Below are 26,092 nucleotides of genomic sequence, written 5' to 3'. Positions count from 1 at the left end.
TGGTCAGGGCTGATGATGAAGAATAAGATGCATCAGATTTAAGCTGTTTGGTAAAAAAAAAAAGAAGAGCTGTGTTGTACATCCTTTGTTTTTTGCTTGTTCGAGGAATAAAATGTTGTTATCCCCTCAGTGTCACTCGTTGCTGTCATGATACTGGATATGTTCATGCCAACTAGGATGAATATTTGTGCAAAACAGTGGTAAAATATCGTATTTTTGTCCAAACTCCCTTTAAAATGAAAAAAAAATCTGGAGTTCTTCATCAAATACTTTCTGTGAACAAACGTTTTTATATTTCAAATATCAGTACCTGGCATAAAGGTAAGCCATGAGTCCCAGAGGAGAGCCAGCCTGCAGAGTCCTCTTCCCTTTAGTGCTACCAAAGCTCAGGACAGTGGGGTCTTCAGTGGACTGAAGGTTCATGGAGTGGCATCCACAGACAGCCAGAGAGGACAGTAAAGAAACTTCCAGACCCCACTGATCAACGCTGAGGACCTGCAGGTATGAAACAAATGTTCATGAATCATTTCAAAAACAGCATAGTAAGCTGCTGCCACACTGTTTCTGTTTCACACAGAATCTTGTGAAGTATTCACATGCAAAGAGACTTTTCAAAATCTTTTACATTACAAAACCAACTACAAAGTATTCTAATATAAGACAGATCAACTCAAAGAATAATTGTGGTGCGGAAGGTAAATGATGCATCGTTTTCGACCCATAGAATATTTTCACAGATTCTCACCATCCAATCTGAGTTTAAGACAGTTTGTGAATAATAAGCAAACATTTCAATCATTACACACCACAACGTACTTTTTGAAATGTATTGATTAGATTCTCTCCACTTCACTGTTGCAGACAACAGTGCATTATTGTGACATAAAATACGTAGATTTTTGTGGTTGTCAAAAGACAAAATTTCATCAACAAAATTGAAAACTGTTTTCAAGCTTCTGAATGTAAGTACATTTAAAAACTCATTATTATTTCCATTATTTCCATTTTGTCAAACATCTGTCATATTCACATGTATGACTTATGTGTATAACTTATGTTGTAAATTTAAATTAAGAATGTGCTACAGAATGAGAAGAGAACAAGTAACTTTTACTTGGCAACTGTTGATTTTGTCTGTCTTGCTCTGTTCGCTGTCCAAGATGTCAAATAGTTATTAGCTGAATTAATCAGAATAAAAAATTGGCCACCTTCCCATCAAAACCACTCCAAGTACTTAGAATGCCAAGGTGAGTGAATGTGTCAGAAAATTAAGATGATTATACCACATAATATTTTGGTTTGTTTAAAAATCAATTATAGAGTATGGTAGTGTTGAATGCATTGAAAGGTGATTTTGTGTTAAAGTAAGACATCTTAATATGTTACTGAAATTTTGCGCAGATACAAAATAAATACTATACTACATAAATTAGGGAAAACAAAGAAAATAAAAAAATGTTAGAATCAACTAATACCTCAAGATATTTCTTCACACAATCCAAAAAGGCCACCTTGGATCTGAGTTCTTCAAGCTGTGACTTGAGTTTTGAGAGCATCAGTTTACTTTCAGGACCTTCAGGATTCATGCATAGAAACATATTTATATTCATACTGTAAACACCAGAAGACATCTTCATAATTTATAACAATGGAGCACACAAACCTTTGTTTTTTCTCTCATGTTGATTCTTCAGCTTTTGATAGAAATTTCTGGTTTTCTTCAGATTCCTTGTCTCAATTATCAGCTGCTGCTGCACTTCCTGTTCAAAGGAATCCACAGAAGAGTCACAGGAATGACAACACCACATGCCTTCCACTGGAAGAGGCTGTCGGGTGTTTTCCATTGTGTACAGGGCAGCACTTTTTTCCGCTTTTTGCTCACCATGGCAACGGCTCTTTTGAAGTGTAACAAGCGAGGAGGAGTAGCGGTAGCGGACGGCTATTAAGGTGTACTATCAGCTCCGACACAAACTGTCTGAAAGAGCAGTAGCTCCATCAAAGTGGGAAAACACAAAGGCTATTCATTAATATTCTTTTGCAAATGATAATAACTTCCTCTGCCAAAGGCTAAGATCAACACATTAATATTCAGATCCAGTTAGGGGGGATATTGTGCCAATTATCTTCAAGTCCCCCACATTACCATTCTATTTACCCTAAGGCCTGACCGTGACCCATTTTTCTTTGGGAATAGAAAAATAATACCCGCACTTGATAAAATAACCTGATCGGGTGAACAGACTGAATGGAACTTCAGTATGTAGAATAAAGTTCTACATATTGAGAACTTTATTCTTGATATAAAGAATAGTTCCAGATCAGAAAGCACTGGAACTACAAGCTGCAGCCAATTATAAAGCCGCCAATTTGAAGCATAAAACCCACAACTAGAACTTTGTTGTAGAGTGTGTTGTAGAGTGTGTCTTATTTGTTTTGGTAATGTGGTTAGGCAGTAATATGACATTTCTCTGAATCAATAAAAACTGCTGCAGTCATGAAAAGATAGGTTGTGTTGCAGTATTAAGTAAAGTTACAAAGAACATTGCATGAAATACTTACATAACTCCAATCTCGTCTAAGACAAATATGAAATCAGAACCAAACATAGTCTTGGCAAACTGAGAAACATCCGAAAGAGATGTAAAGTTAATCCCAAAATTATTCATACCCCAGGAGGATTTAAATTAAAAGTGACATCCTTTAAGACGGCAAGTGTGTTTCTGACAGGCAATAAAAAATGCAAAAGAAGTGTTCATCTTCAAAAATAACAATTATATTTGAAGTTGGAAAATCTTACTTCCATCACCCTAATTGTAAGAAGGAGAGAAGGAGAAGTGGTAAAACCTTTTCCTGGTGGCTTTGAATTGGCACAAGGGAGAAAGTTTCTGGGGTAGAAAACATTGAACAATTAATAATTATATTACCAAAACTGGAAAGTTCTGGAATGGGGAGGAGGCAAAGTGACCAATACTTGGAAACATCAAAAATATCCAAGATTTGTCGCCTTTTATCAACACAATTAACCTTTGCAACTACCTGAAATTTAAAATTGACTTATAATTAACTAATACAGAAAGTAGCTGAAATTTATGGGGAATATTTTGCCAATACATAAATCTATATAATATTTCAGTAGTTGCATTAAAATGTTTTCACATTTGTATTGATAACTTATGATAACTTATAACTATTTATTATTAATTGTGGCAGTTATTAATATTCTCATTTCACATACTATCTTTAATTGATGTGTTTTGCAAGTTAGTTCATTCTTTGAACTGTAAATGTTTTGTTATGTATTTTCAATTCAATATTTAGTTTTCCAGAGCATTTTGAAGTAAACATATACTGATTTGATTGGTGTTATTTATGTAAACATCTCACATTTGAATACATAATTTGGCTGTTACTTTAAGGGATAATTCAACATGAAGGTATAAGGGAAAGACCTTAAGGACATCTTAGTTATTTTTAAAATGGGTAAGTCCTATTCTACAGCTAAAATATCTAGTTTAAAGAAAAACTATTATGTAAAATTTGGGTATCAACTGCTTCTAAATTCCACCCAGACATTTTAAAAAATTTACTTAATGTTTTATTGTATCTGGAAAACGAGCCGTTTCAAAAACCTCTCGATTTTTAAGTCACAACCTACGGTTACTGTGCCATCACCTAGCAACCACAGCCAAGCCCATCCCGTTACGTAGCAACCCAAGTGCTCAGTTGGTTTTACCGCTGTATGCGCTTGTACAATGGCTGCTGGAAAAGACAAGTGTTTTGTTGTTGACTTATCATTCTGAAAACTGCTTACTACATTCTTGTTGGTTGTGCAGGAGGCTACACTTCTGCTTTTCAAAGTTCAAGTTTCATGTTCAAGTTTGCTTCCACGGCACATTTCAGCATGAAGGAAGTCCAAAGAGCTTTACATCAAACATACATGGTTGTATAATTGCAAAACTGTTTTGCAGACATTTTCACATGTGAGTGTAAATATGCAGTTGGGGGCGTGGCCAGCAGCAGCTTAGTTGGATTTAAAGTGACAAGAGGCCCTAAAACAACTCATTCTGAAAGGAGCTCAAAATAGAACCGAGCAGACTAAAATATAATTATCTAAAACTTATTTTAGGCAAAAAAAAATTAATGAACATGTTTTTATAATCCATAGACATATCCTAGCCTGTTCAAAGAAGCATAATAGGTCTAATAGTTCAGCTTTAACATTTTAAAACATTGACAGCTTTTATGTCATTACATATGCATTCCTGCCAATGCAAAATGCAACATATTAAATCCTTCTTTATAATACATTTCATCAAGTTAGTACTGTATGCTTAATAAATAAATGATGCAGTCTGCTGTTTGCTCAGACAGACTGAGAGAAGGTCAGAGATGACTCACCGCCAGCAGCATTTACCCACCTGCACTTTCACTTCCAGGCTTGGCGATCCTGTGTGCTTTCCCAGATTCAATGCATATTCAATCACCTCCTGACTAAAACAATCTTCTCCAAAGACAGCCAGGGCCCAGGCCGGGCTGAAGTTGAGGCCTGTGCAGCTTGTTGTGGATGTGGGCGAAAGGAGCCGCTCCGACACCAGAGAGTCGCTGTCCTCCATGTCCTCCGAGTGGTCAGGACTCATCTGCTCATCGTGGGCTCCCATCAGATCTTCCTCTCTCCCTGACACAAACTCGGCTTCAGAGGGGCTTTCATCGCTGCCACCCGCTGAATGACCTCCCGCCTCCATAACCACAGACTCTGAACTGTTTGCCTTCACACCTCGAATGGTAAACAGAAAAAAAAAAAACAACAGCAGAGAAAAAAAGATGGGAAAGGAGAAGAGAAGAGGGGGTCAGAATCACATGGAAAGCAACAAGACTGACTGGATTTATGCAACAACCACACAGAGAGAAACCCCAGAGTGGTGCTGGGGGTATTTGTTGCTAACCCTGTCATAGCTGCACAATGCACCTACTGTTTACAAAAATTACTTTTCAGGCAATTCAACCTCGAGCCCTATCACTAACGTTTTTGTCCCACATACCTTTTGCTTGTTTGTAGCCAAGATTGTCTGGCATATTTTAACAGGAAAGAAACTACAGCAGAGTTGCTGAATGCGACTGGCCAGGAATGAGTTCCAGAAAGAAAAAAAACTCTGGAGCTTTCTGGAGCGGTTTGGACTCTTATGAATGTGTGAAAAGCTGAAGAACAGCTTGATATTGTCAGTCAGTATATTTAAAAAGAAACATTTCCCAACACATCACAGAAGGGTTTCAAATCTAAAAGCAGTATTGATTCTTTTCGGCACATAACAAAACCTATAAAAACCTTAAAAACCTCAAGACAAAAAACATGAATGGATCAAAATGAAACATGTTTCAGGACTTTTGTTAAACTATGGGAAGCTTAGTTTTAATCATCAAGGCACTCAAAGATCCAAACAGCACCATTTGTCTGGTATATTTTTATAAATGATCTGCACAGGCAGGTAGCAAAACGAACATGCATACAGAAAACCAGTGAATAAATCAAACCTGTGGCTCTTTAAACATATCGTAAAGTTCAATCACTTTAAAGAATGAAGTGTGACTGTTTTCATTATTTTCTGTTCAACATACTTTTCATTTAAAAGTTTATTTTGTGTTGACCCTGATAAAAGACACATGACAAAACACTTTGGTCTTTTAACAAAGTTGGTTTCTTTGTACTTCAAGTGTTGCTTAACGTCTCACAGTACCCGATTATTGTCACTCTCCATGTAACTTGAAACTTGCTTACGTGTTAGGTTTTCTGTAGTAAGTTGAGTACTGCCATTGTTTATCATTTGAAGTATTAGGCTCCACTTTTAAGTTGTTAATTTATTTATCTAAATAAAATTAATTGTTTGTGCCCTGCGTCCACAAGGAACCGGCATTTTAGGGACAAAACTTTTCTTAAACAGGATCCAGAGTGAAAAATTGAAATGTTCATGACAGCAAAAAAAACTCTCATTTGAGAAAACACTGATATATTAGATCAATCTCTAGTCTGACCTATAACCATAAATGCATCAAATGCATCACACATAACAACAGTGGATGACATGTTTGTATTATAGTTTTCAGTTTTATATTCCAATGTGACAGCCCTATGTTCTGCAGTTTCTTATTGCAAAAGGTGTAACTACTGTCAACATTTACGATGCTGGACGCATTCAGATTCAGACGCCAACAGACAATACAACAAGATATGTCCATTTTCCAATTAAGTATTTATTAGAATATGTCAGTGACAAATTTGCAAATTATATATCCTCACAAATGCATCCAAAATTAAATTGTCCACTCAGAAACCTGTATTCGATGCCCAACTCAGTTCAATATGTGTGCACAGGTGAGTTTCCTACCTTGACCTATCCAAAACCGATTTTTCTCCAATCTTATTTCAGCACCCTCAAGCACCGTCTCATCTTCCCCACAGCAAGATGTTGCCTCGCTTCCCTCCCATATCCCAACAGCAACGGGCCGAGAAGCGTGAACGTTTCCATTCAGATCGAGACAGCTGTGCAGGCAAACTTGTGTCTTCCCTCTGCAGGCAGCAGTGGTGAAGGGTGGAGTGACGGCTGCCCTCTTCACAGCCTTAGATGGAGACTCCTCATTATGATCTCTGCATGGGGCGCTTCAGGAGACACAAAACATATGGTGCATCCAAAGTTGTTGGAAATGAGGGAATTAATTAACATTAATCACTGAAATAATAATGATAATCAGTTAATCAGAACAGCACTGATCTGAAACAACAAATCAAAGACGGCAGCCAACAAAACTCACTACGGCTGCTCTAGCTTATCAAAATCATTCAGATCCATTCTTACTTAATTTTTTATATGGACAGAGTAATAAATAGATAAAGCTCTTCTCTGATTCGCTCAGAAAGAACTGCAACATCACAGAAAAATACCATAGCCTACAGCCAGAGGTAAAGTTTGTCCATCTCCTTAGCTTAAAGAGTCTCTTAGCACGCTGCCCTGAGCACAAGATCATGGCAACACTGGATGAAAAGCAGTCAGAGGAACTAAGAGGCTAATCTCTCTGCTTGTCTTTTGCATATTATGTTTGTATGCATTCACACACTTACGCTCCACCAATGGCCAAGGGCTTCCTCTAAGCATATTAGTGACAAGGCAAGCAGTAGGTGATGTATGTCTCCAGTGTGGACCGGAAATTTGCTCCATGTTACAAAACACCACGTTGTTACCATAGAGACAATTTATTGTCTCTATGGTATCTATTTATTACTGATTTTAGCAGACTTTAGTTCTTGTATTAATTGCAATCTGTGTGAGAACCTCTTTCAATGCTGGGTATAATGTTACATCTCCATGATGACAGGAGGAGATTTAATGATGAGAGTGGACTGCATTATCTTTGTGCATTTCTATTGGTTGAAACCCACAGGAAAATACATTCAGAATAAAGTGTTTAGATCTGTGTTATTAACTGTTTTTGCTGTCCATAGGACACAATGCAAAAATCAAGTAAAAAAATTAAGTAACTATGTAACCTTCATTTGTTATAAAAATGCTGCACATATCAAACATGACTTAAAAGAAACTTGACTTCGCAATTGAACACCTTGAAATTGGGCATCAGTCTCTTTTAGAAGCTGATCCTCTTTCTGACTCTCTGCATTCAGAACATCATTACAACAAAACTCCTCTATCAAGGCCTTAACATTTTTACCAGCATTTCACTGAGACTGAGACTTAGACTTAGACTTGTACTTTATTGATCCTTTGGGAAGACTCCCTCAGGAAATTGAAGTTACCAGCAGCTCCCAGGCAAAAAACAAAGATAACACACAGTAAGTAAAGTGCAAAAGAATACAAAATACAAATTAAATACTGAGGTACACACTAAATGTGAGTAACCAAAACCTTAAATTATGCAAGAAAAACCTTAAATTATGTAAGAAACAAGGAATAAGAATATAGAATATAAGAATATAAGTAAATATAAATACAACACAAAAAAATATATATATAAGAATTTGGCGGATAGATTGACCAGTGATATCGTATTGCACTATGTGGTTTGACCTGATAAGTATGGAGAAAAATACAAGGGGTCACTACTCCTTCCACCCTCTGTCCTGTGTCACCTCCCCCCGCCCCCAGTGAGGAATTGTACAGTCTGACGGCATGGGGGACAAAAGAGTTCTTAAATCTATTGGTCCGGCACTTGGGAAGCAGCAGTCTGTCACTGAACCGGCTCCTCTGGCTGCTGATGACGGCGTGTAGAGGGTGGCTGCTATCGTTCATGATGTCCAGCAGTTTGTTCAGTGTCCTCGCCTCTGCCACCGTCACCAGAGAGTCCAGCTTCATGCCGACCACAGAGCCGGCACGCCTGGTCAGTTTGTCCAGTCTGGACATCTCATACGAGATGTAGATTATATGATAAGCTCAGCAGACTCACAGTTCCACCAGGTGTTTGCTAATTGCTGCTGGCGAGTCTAAAGGAGCTGAGGGGCTCTGCAATGTGGAAGGTTGGACTGCAGACTGCAGCTCCAAGGAGGAGCTTCGTGCACAAGGCAGCGTTTGGCTACGCCATTCGTTTGGCTACCAGGGGAGATTAAAGGATTTCTCAAACATGCATGAAAAAATCCAAGTGTTTTTGTAATGAAGGGACTAACATTATAACATGATGTGAAGCTCAAAACAGTTGATGATACATAATACTGCCCCTTTAATATTATAGAAAAGGCTGGAGAAGTGAGATTGTCAGAGCATGATGGAAAGTATTGCATTGGAAGGTGAGATGATAAAACTCGTACACAATCTAGGCACACAGGGTGTGATAGTGAATCAAGAGAATAATGGGGGTGCTGTGGTCTTTTTTTGAACACTCACCAGGACCTTGGTTGCATGGTTTTGGAAGTACAAAATCTTTTGCATTGTTTTGCTTTGAATCCCAATGATAAGTGCATTGCAGCATTATGTCAGCAGGACTAGAATGTGTGAATAAGCTGATCTGCATCAGCATTAGAGTGGAATCGAGTTTGGCAGCATTTCTAGGGTGATAAACAGCGGTCCTGCACGGTGCCTCCATGACTGATTTCTTTGGCCTGATGCTACAGACAGACTTTATCTGCCACAAATCTACTTGTACCTTAGCTACTTCTAATCGATTGATTCACTCTTCTGATATCATCTCTGGTTAAACACTCAGCGATTCTAAAAGGTCCTACATTGGTAGTACACAAAGTATCAACTGAGTAAATTTAAATTCCTCAAAGCAACATCAGAGACTGTGAACCATATTATTATCTGTTTCTACATCATTTAGATGCCTCTGGCTGGATACAGTACATTCAGCGAGTCTGAAATTGCCTTGAAACACTCTGTTGCTGACTTGTGGCAGCAGCTTACGGGCTAATAGTTAGATAACACAGATTCATGGTGTTATTTTCTAGATCTGGAATGTCGGGTAAAAGTATTTTCCCCCTTACAAATTTCCTCTGTGTTTGCTTTTGTTGTCACAGTTAAATATCTCCAGTCATCAAACAAATTTGATGTCATACATAGACAACCTGAATGAACACAACATGCATTTTCAAATGATGATTTTTTACTTATCTAGAAAAAAAAATCTAACCATTTTGGCCCCATGTGAAAAATGAATAGCTATTGGTGGGATTCTGGCTCACTGCATTGTTTTTATATTCCCTCATTGGAGGATTTTAAAGCACAAACAGCCTGTTTAAGATTACACTACTACATTTCAATTAGATTTAAGTCCCTAGACTCCCAACTTTGATTAGCCCACAACACAACAACCACTTTGCTTCTTTTGTAAACGATTCATTGTGGACTTGCTAGTGTAATTCAGATCATTGCTGCATGGTCCATAATGAACTGGACACTGAGCATTCTCCTTCTGGATTTTCTAGCAGAGAGCAGAATTCACGGTTCCATCAATTACAGTTAGTTATTTAGGTCCTACAGAATTAAATCAGTGTCAGATGTTACACTGCCACTACAATGTTTGACTGTTCTTATGATGTTATTTTTCTGATATGCTATGTTAGTTAAATGACACACATCTTCCAAAACTTTCAAAATTTGTCTCATCAGTCCACAAAACAGCTCAAAGTCAAGTTTTAGGGACCATTAATGACGTCTTTTTGGACTTATAACATGAGCGTTAGTGTTTATTTAGTTTAGCGGTAATTTTTGTCTGAATTCTCAGCTCTATTTCAGATTAAGTTACATGCAGATTTTATTTAGGGGTACAAGAGTAAAAGGGCCTGAATACAAATGTATGGCAGATTCATATTTACAAAATATTTAGAACAGTGTAACATTTGCTTCTCCACATCATAAGAATGTGCTCATTTGTGTTGGTTTATCATACAAAACCTCAACGTAACATATTTCGTTGGTGAAAAAAGAAAATGTAAAACAAAATTTTGCGACCAACTGCATTTAACACACAGCCCAGAAAGCAGACTAATTTTCTCACATGGTTTATAGGTGGGAGGAGATCAAATACTTTGTAATAAATTACTACTTATGTATCAGAATTAGTGACTCGTATCAAAGCTCATTGGCTTATTGTAGCTGGTGGCAATCAAGACACTGTGACCTGCTCTTCTTACAGAGACAACAGAGCAGAAGAAAGCAGTAAGAGCAATGCAAGCAGAGTGTGCCCTTGGTCATATGAACATCCATTTACAAAATAAATAACTGTATTAAGAGAATCAAAAAAAGACCTGCTCACAGTGTTGAACAGCTGTAGTTCACCAGGCAATGCAACACACCCAGTAAGTCATCGTCCCAGTGCAGGTCACAGAATCTCTCCTTCACTACGCTGGCAAATTGCTGGCACTGGAGTCCCTTCAAACAGAAAAGGTATTCCCCTGGGAAAATACAAAACATATTTTATTTTCACACAAAAATTGACCATAAAGTTCAATTATAAATTCCTTTAAGTTTAGTGCAAATGGTAATAGAGATTAAGGGCGATAAAAACAATGAGATGTCTTTTCCTTGTAGAAGGGCTGGTATGCACCAAACAGGCATAACATTATGTTCCCTGGGCAGATGTTTGTGGGTGGGATATATTTATGAACAGGTGCACATTTTGTCCTCAAAGTGGATGCACAGCAAGCATCAGAAGTAGAAGGATTTTAAGTTATGGTCAAATTGTGAAGGCTCAATGACTCAAGTACTAAAGCTGCAGATCTTTTAGGGTGCAGGGTTCAGCATCTAGTTAAAATGGTCCAAGGAAAACAATGAGGTAAAGCATCCACATGGTCGCTAATGCACAGGAGGAGCTCAGGGACCATATGAACTACTGTAAACGAGTTTCCATTACCAATGAGTGCAAGTATTCCACTAATGTAAAAAAAACATTTTGCAATTGTGGTTTTCTATTAAATAAGAATATTTAATAGAATATCACACTTGAATAAATTTATATTGAGAAAAGTTACTGAAAAACATCCTCTAACTACTTCCTGTCGTTCCTCTTGTTTGTGGATTGCACCTGTGGCAACATCCGGTTGCTGATCATGTGACTTGTGTGATGCGAAAAAAGTGCTTCCATTTCAGTTTTGTAAGATAAACTAACTTCGATAAGTTAAAAAACAAACAAACAACAACCTCATTCTAGCACCAAAACTTTATATCAACAAACGAGTTTTTTTTCAAAATTGGAGTGTTTCCATCAAGCAAATGTATTTTTGAAATGTTAAATTGTACAGTTATATAGTCAATGGAAATGCAGCAAGACACTCAAATTGATAAAGTTCGCCAGTGCAAAAAATTCAATCATTTTAATCTCATGAGTTATTAACGAAGCAATAATACACAAATATATTGAGTCAATTTTCTCCCCTGTGTTGCACTTACCCATCATGATGTCTTGACGGCCATTGTCTAAATGCCCCTTAATTGAACAGTGTCCTTTGAGCAGGTCGATCACATCCTGCAGAGCAGGATGATCTCTGGAGGCAGAGCTCTCCTCACCTTCTGTTTTTCCACAGTACGTTTGATGTGAAGCACGATCCTGAGGGCCGTCTGACGTTGTGGAGCTACCACTTAAATAAAATAGATCCTGAGTCCCAGGCCTCACAGTAACACTCACAGAATCAAAAAACAGGCCCCCGTTGGTCTCCTGACCTGTTATCAGGCCTAGCAAAGACTGAGGGACAAAAGACGGATTTATGTCCAACCCGTGTAGAGACTCAGGAGCCCTGACCTTGACGGGCACCAAGGACAGATGTCCTGTCATGGGATCCTGCCAAAAGAGGTAATTGTTGAAAATGCCACAGCTGTTGAGGTTAGTGGATAAGGGGGAAGAGAGACTGGGAAGGGAGACTTCAAGGAGGGAAACATCAGAGAGAGCTGAAGGAGAGTCCTCAGGTATTGTGCTGGACGTTTTGGAAGAAGTGCTCATGACTGTGTGAAACTCAGTCAGCTCTTCTGAATGTAGATTGGCTTTAGGAGGAGGGACATCTGGGCAGCTTTCTGCAGCATGAACACTGTTCTTTGTCAGTCTGTCTGCTGTCCTGTTAAAGAAACAATCCAGTTAAGTTCTAAACGTGTTGTGATGTTGTTAGTCTTCTTTCTTTTCAACAAAGATTGCTATAAAGTTAAGTTTGCACCAAATTTAAGTAGATTATCTTTACATTCACACAATGTATTTTTGATGTCGCACCCTACAGTGACAGTTCCCAGATGCTGGTTCTCCTCCTCCTCTGTTTCCCCTTCACTGGTCAGGATGATTGGAGTGAAGTGTGTGGCAGTGGAAGTGAAGGCTTCTGGGAGCTGGAGTTCCATGCTGACAGGATAGCTGTGGGGAACAGGGCCAGGCACAGGAGCCAGTCGGCTCTCAGTGGCCATGGGCACAAAGCCTACACGTGGTCACAACAATCCCAGATACAATATCAGTGATATTGTCTCATGCAATGCACACTGCTTATGTACAAATAACACTTTTAAAATGTTTTGGGTGATCTGCTGCCATGGTGATGGTCATGGTCTTGTTTCTAGTGATAACACTCGGGCAAAAATAAACTACAAACTACACAGAGGAATGTCTGCACAGGCAGAACTGGAACTCACAAATTTCTAGCTGTGCTCACTTTGCTAACAAGAATGTACTTATTGCAATACAGTGCCTTGTAAAACCTTTTATTCATCCCCAAATATTTTTACATTTCATTAACGTAGGACAAATTCATTGCATTTTATTTGGATTTCATGTGATGGACTGACACAAACTAGCACATAAACACACAAAAATAATTTTTCCACAAATACAAACTGTGTGGTACGCTTTTGAATTTAGCTCCCTGAGTGAATGTCGTGTAGAATCACTTTGTTCTGCAATGATAGCTACAGTCTCTTGTGGTATATCTATTCCAGCTTTGCATAATAGAAGACAAATTTTATGCCCATTCTTCTTTGCAAACAAGTTTAAACTCAGTAAGACAAGACGGAAAACAACCGCTAACATCAACACAGTTTCTCAATTGGATTTAGGTCTTTTGAGGCTGACTTTTTGCTGAGTCAATGTGTTTTTTGTTTCAGGATTCTCCTCTACATGTTATCTACTTGGCTGCATGTTGAGGTACATGATTATCTCTTTGACGTTTACATGTGTGTCACACTCTTTCTAAGTTCAAATGATGGATTGAACAGAGCTCTAAGATGTACAAAGATTGGGAAATTGTTTTTTTAAACAAACTTTATTTAAACTTTCTCCCTAACCTCTCTGCTATGTTCCTTGAACTTTGTGATGCTGTTTGTTCATTAAGATTCTCTAGCAAACCTCTGAGGCCTTCTCCTAATAGCTGAATCTGTGCTGAGATTTAAGTACACACATGGCCTGTCAATTTACAAAAAACAGACTTCTGGAGGCACTGGCTACACCAGATTTTATTTAGGGGTTTCAGAATAAAGGAGGCCAAATTCATGACACAAAATAAGAATGTTGAAATTTGTGTCATTCTAAAATGATGTGGAAAAAAAAAATCCAGTGGTAGAAACAGCTTTGCAAGACACTGTAAAGGTTTGTTGCATTTTAATGCAAAGTTCTGTATATTGCATGAGGGTCATAGCACCGTCATACCACTGTTTGGTCGGGGTTCATCAGTTGAGCTCTGATTATTACTTTCACTCAAATCTTCAGTATTGTGGCCTTCTGAAGCTGGCTGGAAAAAAAGACATCACCGTTCATGACAATAAAGAACAACGCTGTCACTTAATGATGCAAAACAGATAACTCTAACTCAGAGGTTCAAATAATCCCAGGAAATTAACACATAAAACTACAACGTTGCAGAAAAGCTTACCGGATGAACTCTGCTGATGAGGTTTCCCCAAACAGTCTCAGCGCTAATCCCCTGACGAGAAAGATTACAGATGCAGCTCTGAAAAAAACAAAAAACAATAGAGGATTAAAAATATATGCTCCACTGCAGTCCATATAACTAAGATGGATTTGAACCCAACAAAAAATAAAATTACTTTTTTGTCACAGTTCCACTTTTGCTTTTGTTTTTAATTTAAGACTGGATGTGAGCAACGTAGGAAGAACAGCTATTTAATTTCAGTCATTTACTCATTTATCAGAGATTATTACACACCTGCCTTATATGACATATGTTCTTTTGCATTTCTTATTTTGAAGGCTGGCAACCTGAAATGGACCTCTTTCACAGCATATATATTATCCAAGCAAACAGGAAATTGTGGATTACTAGTACTGCTTCCTACTCACTCGGGTCAACTAATAAAATGAAACATAACTTCAAAAAATGCTCCATTTACATTTATTTCCAAGAACCTTTAGGGGCTTAAAGTAAAGGTTAGTGTAAAATTATTCAGCTGAAAGTTAAATAGAAGCAGAATAAGATAAATGTAAGAATAATCTCCTGAAACACTGTATCACAGTGTCAAATAAAATATTATTTTACTTTTCAGGCAGCAGACAACCTCAAAGAACATTTGCTTGGCTCCAGGACAATCATTATTCCAAGTAAAACCTTTTTTGCCATGACGATGGTTGGTCTCTCCATGGGAGTCCTCTTAGCCATCTCCAGGAGGAGTCTCTTCATTTTACGAGGCATCGCCAGCTTCTGATTTGGTGATAAGCTGAACTTGGCTGACGCCCAGAGGATAGCAGCAACCCCATACACACAGACCTGAGAACACACAAGTGATGCATAAATATAGAATAAAAAACTTTAGCTGCAGCTAATAGCCAGTTAATTTTATAAGAAGGTAAAACTAGCTCTGACAGACAGACCTTCTCAGTTACAATACCGTGTTCCTGATACTCAGGTGCAAGAAAAAAACCATCATGGGATTCTGTGAAGAAGACACATGAAGTCAACAATTCATCTGAACAAACTCCAGACATTTACAAGTCAACAAAATAAGAAGCATAGAGTAGTTGACAATATTTCACCTACCGATGGCTTTAGGTTTGAGAAAAATCACTTCTCCCTTGCAGTTCACATACATTGTGTCCAGGCATAAATAAGCTAATGACAAAGAGAGAACAAGAACCAATCATTCTCCTTTTGTAAATGAACTTTTGACTACCATTCCTATTAGAGACAGAATTAAACGCCAAGTTCTATGTATTTAGCAATATATTATTACTGTAAATTTATGTATAGGCACACTTGTTATTTTTCTGTGTTTTTTATTTATTTTTTCTCTGTCCGGTGGCAAAGCAACATTTCATTGGCAATTTCACTGTCATGTCTTTGTGCAACGACAATAAAATAAGTTTAAGTCTATCAATCTTGCAACTGTAAATACAACCAAAGGTTGGTGCCCGAATCACACCAACCTCTGGTACAGTTTACTATGCTTGTGAGGTTTATGAATATTAGTTTGCACAACATAATGACTATAATGGTGCTCAACGTTAAACTAGAAGTGTTCTGAAAACTTTTATGTAATTTAAGTTTATTTGAAAGGGACAGACACAAGCCAATAGACAAACTGAACAGAACAGCGGCCCCATGTTTGCGTCAAAGTGCTAATAGCACAAGCTAATTCACAGCACTTGTCCCTGGATGGGTTTGTGATAAATTAAATTCTCCATAACATGTCAGCAGATTCAGGTATCAGAATGGAATTGGAGCATAATTCCTGTCATTGAAAGAGCTGGAAATTGAACACAAACAGGAAAATAATCACCTGGAAAGTCAGTGTAAGTTTGCAGTGAGGACAAGCAGGTGTAACACAAAGCCCACAGCTCATTAACCGTAAGCCTCCGTCCACAATGAGTCAGCAGCTCCCTGAGAGAGGTCCACTGGACAGGAAACGAGAACAAACAAAAAGCCACGACTTAGTAACTAAAGAGTTCAACTTGTTCGCTTGGCAGGCCTGATTAACGGAAGGATTAGCATTTGTGTCATGTAAGAGGTTTTGAATGGAAAAGCTGCAGAAAAATTTAATCTGATGTTCAAACTTCAGTGTATCTTATATGTCTTTGGTGGGGATAGTGAACTATCCTAAAATATATATATATACCTATACCTAAAAAACAGGTACACACTGTTTCGTATTGAACTCAATACGAAACAGTGTGTACCTGTTTTTTGAGATTGCCATTATTGAGGTGTCGGACATAAAATATAAAAGAAGCTAAAAGAAGAATTGGCTAGGTGACATGCAGAATGCTCCATAGAAAACTAACACCTAAATCTGACTAAATCCTCATTATTAATGGGTAAACCCTGGTGGTAAAGGATCATGCTGTGAGGATGAAGTAGCTGGAACAGAGAATCTGTAGCAAAACCTGGACAAGTCTATCCAAAGTCTATCTGTTCATCATTGGACATTTATCCACGACTAACTGTTCAATGAAGAATGGGAAAAAATTTGTCACTATAATGAAAGCTGATAAAATATCTAATTGCGATATGCTTTTTAGATTAAATTTTTTTTTTTGACTTCACACTATGCACCACTTTCTGTTGTGTCTATCACAAAAAACCCCTAACAAAATACAATGAAGTTTCTGGTTTTAGTATGAAAAAATGTAAAAATATTTTTGCAATACAATTAACTTGTACGCATCATAATGATGAGTTTATGATCATTAAAAAACAGCCTTTTTTCAGGAGACTAAATAAGTGTGTAAAATACATGTGAATAGATTCAGTGAAGCAACATCAAGTTCAGAAAAGTGAAAACTTATTGTTAAAATGACTAACCTCATCCTGAGATTCTTCGTTTAGGCACAGCATGCTTTTGGTCATGTAGTTATAAGAAAGGGAAATGTTGGGTTTTGACGCGCTCTCATTCTCTAAAGAGTTCTGTGCCATCTCCAGTTCTCGACAGGAGGCACAGGAGGCGACCAAGTCCTGGATACATCCCCTTGACATGGGTTGGACACAGTCTTGAATATTTACTTCTTCTATGCAAGAGTCTACATGATTGGTTCCTTGTGATGCCTTTTCCTGATCCTGAGTTCTACAGTGAGGGTAGGACTCACAGGACTTCCCCCGGTTTAGTCTCTCCAGTCTGTTACTCCACATAGACTTTGAGTCTAGATGTTCATCAGCTCCTATTTCTGTGAGGTCAGAAACAGGAATACTGATATCTCCGTGAGGTGGAGTGGAGACACACGGGGGATTGTTGGAGTCTGGCACCGAGCAGGAGCGATTAAGGGCTCCCCTTGCTCCTCTGAACTTCTGCTGGGATTTCCTCTTCACTGGGGAGCTGTTGTAAGAACGACAATCCATCTCATCTGTCAGATTCATGCCGTCTGCCTCACCGCTTTCCATATCCTCGGCCCATAGAGAGGAATCCCAGGCCCCACACACCTGCAGAAGGAGAGCATTATCATTAATTTCAGCTTTTCTGAGCAGTTGAAATAAATAGTAGTTTCCAAGCAACACTACTAAGAGAATTGGTGAGCAATGTCACACATATCCATTAGAGAAGCTAGTTTTATGAGTGAACTAACAACAATGGCAAAGTAATAAGTTCACAGTAAAAGGGAAAATCTCTTGCTTGCACATTGCAAAGTCGCAATGCTTATGCTACTGAATGTTTTATCATTTTTAAAGAAATCAGTTTCAGCCTGGTTTTCCTGGAGAGGAAAGTACCCCTTTATGCTACACTGTTAGTTGTGCACAAAGGCAATGTAGATGTGATTAACTTAGTTTGTACACAATATGTTGCAGCTGGAAATCAAGGAAGTTTGTGGTATCAAGGCAAACACACAATAGCCAACTTGGAGTGCTACCAATTTATAATTTAAATGTCACAAGCCTCCAAGAATCACATGAACTTGTGAAAAACTGATTTCTGCCTTATTGATGCCTCTATAGAAGTACACAATGCCCATTAAATATTCATATTGGTAATAATCTAAACTTAGTGGTCAGATGAACAAGGCTGTGCATTATAGGAAAGACAAAGTTTCCTTTAAAATTGTTCTAACTATTACCAAAAACTGCTACCTGCTGTCTGGACACACTGTTTGTCCCAAAGGTGTCAGAAAGGTCTTTGGTCTTATCCTCTGAGTTTAGTCTTTTCAAAAGACATTTGGCTTTGGAATGCTGCCATCTTTCCTCCAAAGATTCCTCCTGTTCATCTGTGAATGCACAAAGACACAAATCAGAGGCCAGAAAATTACTTTGGGCAGCAAAAAACCCTGGAATAATAAATATAAGAACCTTGAATATTTGAAACTGATTCAATGGAGAGCACTCTTCGTCCAATTGAAGATAACTTCCGGCACACGGTAGCAGAAGATGTTTGAGTCAGCTGCTCTTCAGCCAGCAACAGAATATCCTGTGGGAGAATTGTATCATAAAGTCTACAACATTCAGAAAAACAAATTTCTTCTGTGTTTTTTGAAATAAAATTGATAGTCTCTATTTGAAATTTCCCATTCAGCTTATTGCAAGTAATAATAATAGTTAATTACCTTTTTATTATAATGTGTAGTCTAAGCAATATTTTGTGATTCAAATGTGCTTAATTTTGCTGAAATTTGTACAAATGTCCATCTCATAGGCTTTAAGCCTCAAACAGATTTGCACTTACATTATATTTCCACTTGGTGCTGCTAAGGAGCACGCAATTACCTTTTTTTTTTTTTTTTTCTCCGAGGAGTTTTACCGGGAGTCGAACCCGCGACGTCCGCGTCGAGGACTAAGGCCTCCAAACGTGGGGCGTGCTAACCCCCTGCGCCACCACAGCACGCCCCACAATTACCTTATTTTTAAGTCCAAGCAATAAAAGAACAATACTCACAGTAATGAAAAACATCCTGGTTGTTTTAAAGACTAGAGTGATTCAGTAAGACTGACTATAAGGAAGGTTTTCATCTTGGATCAGTAGAAACTCATCAATCAAAAATGCAATTTTCACTGAAATTAACAACAACACTTTTGACTTTTCATTTTCTTATATATAATTCGGACATTGATGCTAGAGTGAGGCATCTGTTCTCTCAACGCGTCTCTGTTACTGTTTTTGCACCTCCAGCTCAGGTCTGTCCTCAGGCTTCTCCTCCTGCATCTGCTGCAGCAAACTCTGAAGTTCTTCTCCCAGTTCAGCCTCAAGCTCTGGCTCAATGACAAATTTCAGTGCAGCAGAAAGTGTGGAGCCCAGAGAGAAAATGTGGCCCTGCAGCCAGAGTCAGAGAAGCACAAACATTTGAATATTGCAGAATCCTCTTACAGGTTTGGGTCACACATGTCATGTATCATTCCCTTTAATAAAAGAAGACGTGTCTGAGGTTATAACGCCATCAGCAGATTTAAGACAAACACCTCCTGTTTATGCTGACATTGTAACTGTTAGTTTGTTGTGAAAAACAATGGTCATGACATTTTTGCAAATGTTTAAAACAGCATGAGATCTCACACCATCAAAGCGACGGGGCATTTCTCATCAAAGTGAAGTTTATCATGTGAAGCATTACTCAGCACGATTCCCAGCAGATAAAATAGATAAAAGCTATTTTCACAAACCCCTGATATGAAGGTAAGTCCTTCAAGCTTAACAGCCTGTAACATCTGTGTTTGAGACTTTATTTGTAATTGAGGAAGGAAGTACAACTATCTGACAACTATCTGATCATATTTAATAATTTATTTGTACAAACCGCTGGCACAAGCATTTTATGCCCTGATTATTAAAACAGATTAATAAGATGAGTTGAAACAACTTTTCTCATCTCATTTTCATCTCAAAATGATTTCCAAGCTCAGTTCACATTGATTTTCTTTTGTTGTTTGTATTTTATTTTACTACCATAAAAATAGAAAAGTATCAAAGTTCTCAAACACAAAACAAGGCTGGGTGGATCGTAAAAAATTTCAAACACTCACCTAAGAGAAACTGTAACAATTTGAAGGAACAGGAGTAAAATTTCCTTGAGCAAAGAAGTAAAATCCCAGACGTTTTGTGAGCCAAACTTAGAGACAGAACTAAGGAGCCTTGCAGCTACAACTGTTGCAAAAGCAGCTCCACAAAGTGTTGACCTTGGGAGTGTATGTTCGAACGCAAACTCAGTTTTTTCTCTTTTGAAACCAGAAGAGTTGCAGATTGTATGGAACAAAAGAACATTTCAAATGTAGCAGCTATTTTCCCAAGGATGAAAAAATGTAATTTCAGGATGTTTGACAGTATTTTGTTACGAAATAAAGTAAGACAATCTCTAAAACGTTTACCATTAACTGTATATTAGTTTGAAAGAAACCGCATTGATTTTTTTATGCTTGTTAATGTACACAGCGCAGGCTTTATTAAAATAGATGAACATGTTGCCAGACCTGGCAAAATTAATTTATGACCTGTTTCAGTTCAACATCTGGAGTGACTTCTCATAGCTTTCAAACTGTAACAATCAGAGATTCATGTTGTATTGATCTAATCTACGTATAATCCCGTGCTGGTCGGTGCTGTTATTGTGCACTTCCAATAACTGAACCTGGAAATTGTGTTTGCGAACAACAATAAGTATTCCTGCTGCATAACTCAGATTGAACAGATTGACAGACTGCGGAGGATTTGCAGCAGCATTGTGAACCCTCAGGAGCAATGCTCTTGCAGAAGAGGAATGACCCTCTAGGCATCAAAGGAGCTGATTACATAAAAAAAGCTGTATTGAATCCCACAGTGGAATGATACAGAAGAAACAGACCGGGTAATATGAAACATTCCAGGCAATTAGGCTGCAAAGAAACTAGGTTAAGGTTAGCTTTGATGAAGTGCAAGAAGTAAACCTTAGTAAAGTGACTGGCTGAAAGCTTTAGGAAGAAAAAATATATAAAGAAGCTATTTCCTTTTTGTTAAAAATTTTACAAAACATGCACCTGATTGTGAGTTACGTGTGAATGATGTGCTGTGACGACACATCTCTCTTACCTCAAATGTGCTGCCCGTGTTGTCAAACTCCGGAGGGACAAATGAGCAATCTGGATCATCTGCAGGTCAAAAACATCCAGAAACGTCTCTATCAAGCATGTCTGAACTATACACAGCAACATCACATCTAGGGGAGAATTGACATTTTTGAATGCAAAGCAACTGATAGGGAAGTAAATTCTGGCCTCTTCCCTTCTCACAACTATTGATGGCAACAATACAGAAGTTTTAGACTTATGCATGGTGCTTATTTAACCACTGCAGTCCAATGAAAAGGGGGCTGATTCTCTCAATTTGCATAATTCATGTGTGATGGATAATCTCAGGATAATCTCCAGGATCAGAATTTGAAAGGGGGTGAGCAGGAATCGGGTGCATCCTCCTCGCTGTCCTCCTCCTGAAGTGGGTCAGTGCTCAGACCTGCTACAATAACAACATACAGGTGCATAGCAGCAATGTGATGAGCACTCTGTGCCTCATTTCAACTGGAGAAGGACATGAATGCTGTGGAAAAAACGAGGGAGGATCTGAAAGAATGACAGGGAGTAAAGTGGGTCATGACAGTTCGCTTTTTGATTTCGGCTCTGGGCTACGAAGAGCAGAAATTCTTCCTTCACATCTTTTATTTTACTTTAATATTTTATTCCCCAGAAATCCCCTCTTTAATTTTTTAGTTTTAGCTTCTTTCATAAAAACATTTCATCTTTTCTTTCTCCAGTTTTTCCTCCCCTCTTTACAGTTTCCTCCTTTGGTTCTTTCTCTTCTTTTTGTCACCACTTAAGATCATCTTTTCTACCACATTCCCAGTAATCTCATGTTTCTTCCTTTCCTTTCAAGTCTTTACCATCCTCTACTCCTTCTCATTCATTCTCTCTTCTTTGCTTTTCACTTCAAAGAGCATGACTGCGTAAGAAGTAGTGGAAGACACGTGTAAAACCATTGTAGCTAGGAAAAAATTGTAACGTGCTGAAATAATCATCAAAGAAGAGAAATAAAAATAGTCATTAAGCGTGAAGCAGTTTATATCAGGCTGATGGTGTGTGAGTCATGTGTGCCTCTGGCATTTTAGCACAACAGGTAGGATGAGCTGAGCAATCCACCAGATTCAACACACTTTCCCGATCAGATCTCCCACGGCACTCCGCCAGTAGGAGTTTCATCCAAAATGGAACAGCTTGCAATGTCAAGTCTCGTGGGGAAAGTTAACAGTTATCTGTTATCATCCCTGCATGATAACTACGAGGACATTTTGTTGCTCTGACTCAATTTGCATGATCTGAACATCGCCGCAGCACCCACATACTCATCCCGCCACCTCCCTGGTGTTACTGCAGTAATTAATCAGCTGAAATGAATCGTACTGATATGTCTTAGTGGCCACTGGTGAGCGAATGGAAATCTGGAGCCTCCAAGGTCAGAGTTGCTTGGGTGTTCATAGAATATTGGTAAATTTAAAGTGAAATTTTTTGTGTTTTCTTGGGTCCATACTGTAAAAATCCTAATCTGTTTCCAAATGTAGCTATATGCAACATCTGCAAACTCCTCAATGTAACCACATACCAAATTGTTTTCTTGGGGGAAAAAAATCCTTCAAGGGGAATATGCTGAATAGATTTGTGATCACGTACAGAAAAAGGATGTAGTCAGCACTTTGCTACAAATATCAAAAATGTAGAAAAAAGGTTGAACTTTGGTGAAGGGAACTGATATTCTCCTATGAACCAAAACAGGCTCTCTATTGAAAAGAATAACCAGCTATTGATTATGATAATGATTGTGATTGGAGTTTTGGGTTTAAATGAAAAAAAAAAACAAGAGCAGATGGAAATGGATACATCACAGTTGCAGATACAGTTATGGCAGGACATTCAACTACTAGGGAGTCAACTGAATAACTGTTAAGAAACTATTTGGTGTTGTTTGTGAGCATAAAATTCATCAGATTAAAATATGCTTTCTTTTCTTTTCCTGTGTGTGTATTTTTTTTTACTTTCAATATGACTTCTGGGAAAAAATATACTCAACAAACTTTTAGAGTTTGAGAGCTTTGACAGACGGAGTCCTAAGAGATTAAGAGACATTACTGTAGTGTAGCTAAACTGCTACGAGTAAAACATGTACAGTGATATTAAAAAAAGTGAGACTTGCACATTCACTGTATGAATAACTAATGTGTTATAGGCTGCTTCTGTGACTTGGTTTTTGTAAGGAATGGGAGTGCTGACACCCTAACACATGAAATTAAAGATGCTGGTCAGAACAGGAGCAGAAATGCAACGTTGATCAGCTACATGAAACCTACTAAGATTTTAGTGTTTGGGTTACAGTTGTGGGCACAAGGGTTCAGTCACCACTGATGGGAATTACTTGCCCTCCCACAGGAAGCTTTTATGTCCATTAATTGGGTACTGGCTTTTTGAACATTCAAGTTACTCTTAGACAACTTTTCTCTTCATTTCCTCCTCCTCACTGGCTGCAATATCATATGACTCTTACCTTAATAAATTGAATGATTGTGTAGTACAATTATGCTCAAGTTTGGTGTTACAAACTTGAACAAACGTAGCAAATTCACTCATCGGTTACTTTCGGCTGCATTCTCTGCTACCTTATCCTTGTTTTTTTCTTTTACACTCTTTTACCTGTCCAATGTAAAAAAAGAAAAAAATATATATATATAGGTATATACTGTATATATAACTAGCATAGACTGCACCTTAGAACAACTTTAAAAAGGAAAAAGTTACAGAATGACAACATTTGCTTTGTGATATTTCAACTAGATGGACACAAAGTGAAACAATGCAGCAGAAGTCATGTTATTATGACTTTCTCCTCTTTAACATCTGACAGAAAAATCAAATGTTCAAATGGGTCAACACTAAATAATTTAGAGCACCAGATATTCAAATGATCTCTGCTGTGTGCATGTGTTGCATCGAAAATGTGTGATGTATTACTTTAACAGGTGCTATCTTTGCTAAACAGTGTGTTAGTATGAATAGATGACTAAGCATCGCAGCATGACTGCTGGCTTTATTGAAACGGTTGCCACAACAACGATTCCCAAGGCAACCTACGTTCACTGAATCAATGCTTATCAATTTCTGATGTCTGGAAGCAAGGCATGGAACAAGTAGATGCAGCAGAGTGTAACATGTGTAATGTGCTGATGTAAGTAATGTGAGAGGAAAAATAAAATAAGCTGAAACATATACTGGAATAATATAGGAAGTGATCTGTAAGTTCATTTAAAAAACTTTGTATATGTTGTGAAATTGGCAAACTAATTTTGAGACTGTTCTTCAATCAAAAACTAGATTTTAACCTGGATAAACCTAGATTTTGAGTTTCTATTGCTGCATTTCTGATCAAGTCTGTTATGTAATATTGGAATAAAGCTTACTTCTTGTATAAGTGTTATGCTCTAACAGGCACGTAGGATTTTGCAGCCCACATATTGGCTGTACTACAACTGGAAGCTATATCTAGTCTGTGTGTAGGATTTATCCTCCAAACTTAAATTGTCCAAAGAAAGTATCTTTCAAGTAAGTGCAAAGAGCATTGCATGCAAAATACAGAAATTTGACAAAAAAACCAAAAAACAATCTAAAACATTATGTGTTCTGTTGACTCACCGCTTAGCTGCTCCATGAAGCAAACATTCCCATGAGCGTTGAAGGCCAGAGTGTCTGGTGTTATACATAGGGTGTAGAAGAGGTGGGAGGGTCTGATGCTCTGCAGGGCCAAAACACACTCTGCACACACGGCCCATACCTCCTCCTCACTGAGGCAGCTGTCCCGCAAAGAAAGAATGTCGGCCAGGGAGACGTTTTCCTGTGGAGGTAAAGAATGTTCTGGTAAATAAAGAAAGAACAGCATCCAGCAGGGTATGTGTCACTGGCAATCACTGTTTTAAACTGTTTATTAGAGCCAACTCAAATATAACTGTATAATACACCTCTCTAAGATATGCAGAGCACTTAGAAACAGTGACCTAATTTTGAAACCAGATGTAGAAAATTGAGTATTTTCTGCAGGGGACAATATTTGTTCTTCTAAGAAAAATGATGCACATACATAAAGTGCACACACTCACTTGTAGGCAACTGTGAATCTACACACCCACACTGAACACACTGCATCATCTGTGATCCATTACCAAATGGCACCATTTACCCTGGCACGCGCAGTGATCCCAGAAATCCCAGGCAGTATCCAGCATAATGCAGAAGTCTGATTATTACAGGATCTTCTGTAGGCTCAGAACACAAAATCTGGCCATCACTCAGACACAGGGGTGGATGTTTGGAGAGTAAAGTGTGTCACGAAGCAGTCACTGTCAATTCCTCCACCCAGCACTTGAACACGAATTTTACACTTTTTCCAAGACAGACAATTAAAGCATCTCACAAGGACTTTATTTAAAACTTTCTGCCACCTACACTGCAGGTATTCTTTGGAAACCTATGAATAACATTAGATTAGAAATAAAGTACCATATTGAACATATTCATAGGAGGAAGGTGGCAGCAGGTTGTTAGAAAATGTCAACTTTGTGTGATGAAGTTGTGTGGAGAGAAATTACAGGGCAGATATGAACCACTTCATGCAGTAGCAGCAGGAGCAGCATCACCAGAAATAGATAGCTTCCCATGAGGACAGTGCAGGGGAACACTAGTCTCTCTCAGCCTGCTCAACTT

General features: G+C 38.2%; 1 protein-coding gene and 1 long non-coding RNA gene across 2 annotated transcripts in view; one reads left to right on the top strand and one right to left on the bottom strand.

Moving 5' to 3' along the window:
• kndc1 (kinase non-catalytic C-lobe domain containing 1) overlaps window positions 1-26,092 on the bottom strand; it is a 39,874-nt gene that overhangs the window by 11,944 nt on the left and 1,838 nt on the right. Inside the window, exons 2-21 of the mRNA XM_028007331.1 lie at window positions 25,028-25,226; window positions 21,390-21,448; window positions 19,497-19,643; window positions 18,686-18,803; window positions 18,470-18,603; window positions 17,216-17,827; window positions 16,194-16,308; window positions 15,455-15,526; window positions 15,289-15,350; window positions 15,026-15,184; window positions 14,333-14,410; window positions 14,110-14,191; window positions 12,694-12,889; window positions 11,886-12,544; window positions 10,753-10,891; window positions 6,381-6,652; window positions 4,419-4,774; window positions 1,664-1,760; window positions 1,476-1,573; window positions 311-495 (exon numbers count right to left, since the gene is read on the bottom strand). Coding sequence (XP_027863132.1) covers window positions 311-495; window positions 1,476-1,573; window positions 1,664-1,760; window positions 4,419-4,774; window positions 6,381-6,652; window positions 10,753-10,891; window positions 11,886-12,544; window positions 12,694-12,889; window positions 14,110-14,191; window positions 14,333-14,410; window positions 15,026-15,184; window positions 15,289-15,350; window positions 15,455-15,526; window positions 16,194-16,308; window positions 17,216-17,827; window positions 18,470-18,603; window positions 18,686-18,803; window positions 19,497-19,643; window positions 21,390-21,448; window positions 25,028-25,226 — 3,839 coding nt within the window. The remainder of the gene's footprint in view (window positions 1-310; window positions 496-1,475; window positions 1,574-1,663; window positions 1,761-4,418; window positions 4,775-6,380; window positions 6,653-10,752; window positions 10,892-11,885; window positions 12,545-12,693; window positions 12,890-14,109; window positions 14,192-14,332; window positions 14,411-15,025; window positions 15,185-15,288; window positions 15,351-15,454; window positions 15,527-16,193; window positions 16,309-17,215; window positions 17,828-18,469; window positions 18,604-18,685; window positions 18,804-19,496; window positions 19,644-21,389; window positions 21,449-25,027; window positions 25,227-26,092) is intronic.
• On the top strand, window positions 858-1,860 carry LOC114138207 (uncharacterized). Its single transcript, XR_003594175.1, has 3 exons — window positions 858-962; window positions 1,161-1,247; window positions 1,725-1,860. It is a non-coding gene; the product is annotated as an uncharacterized LOC114138207 (long non-coding RNA).

The sequence above is a fragment of the Xiphophorus couchianus genome, chromosome 22 (genome assembly GCF_001444195.1).
Source record: "Xiphophorus couchianus chromosome 22, X_couchianus-1.0, whole genome shotgun sequence".
In the NCBI taxonomy this organism is placed as follows: Eukaryota; Metazoa; Chordata; class Actinopteri; order Cyprinodontiformes; family Poeciliidae; genus Xiphophorus; species Xiphophorus couchianus.
The sequence above is the reverse complement of the archived record's forward strand: the minus strand, read 5'-3'. Positions and strand labels throughout refer to the sequence as shown.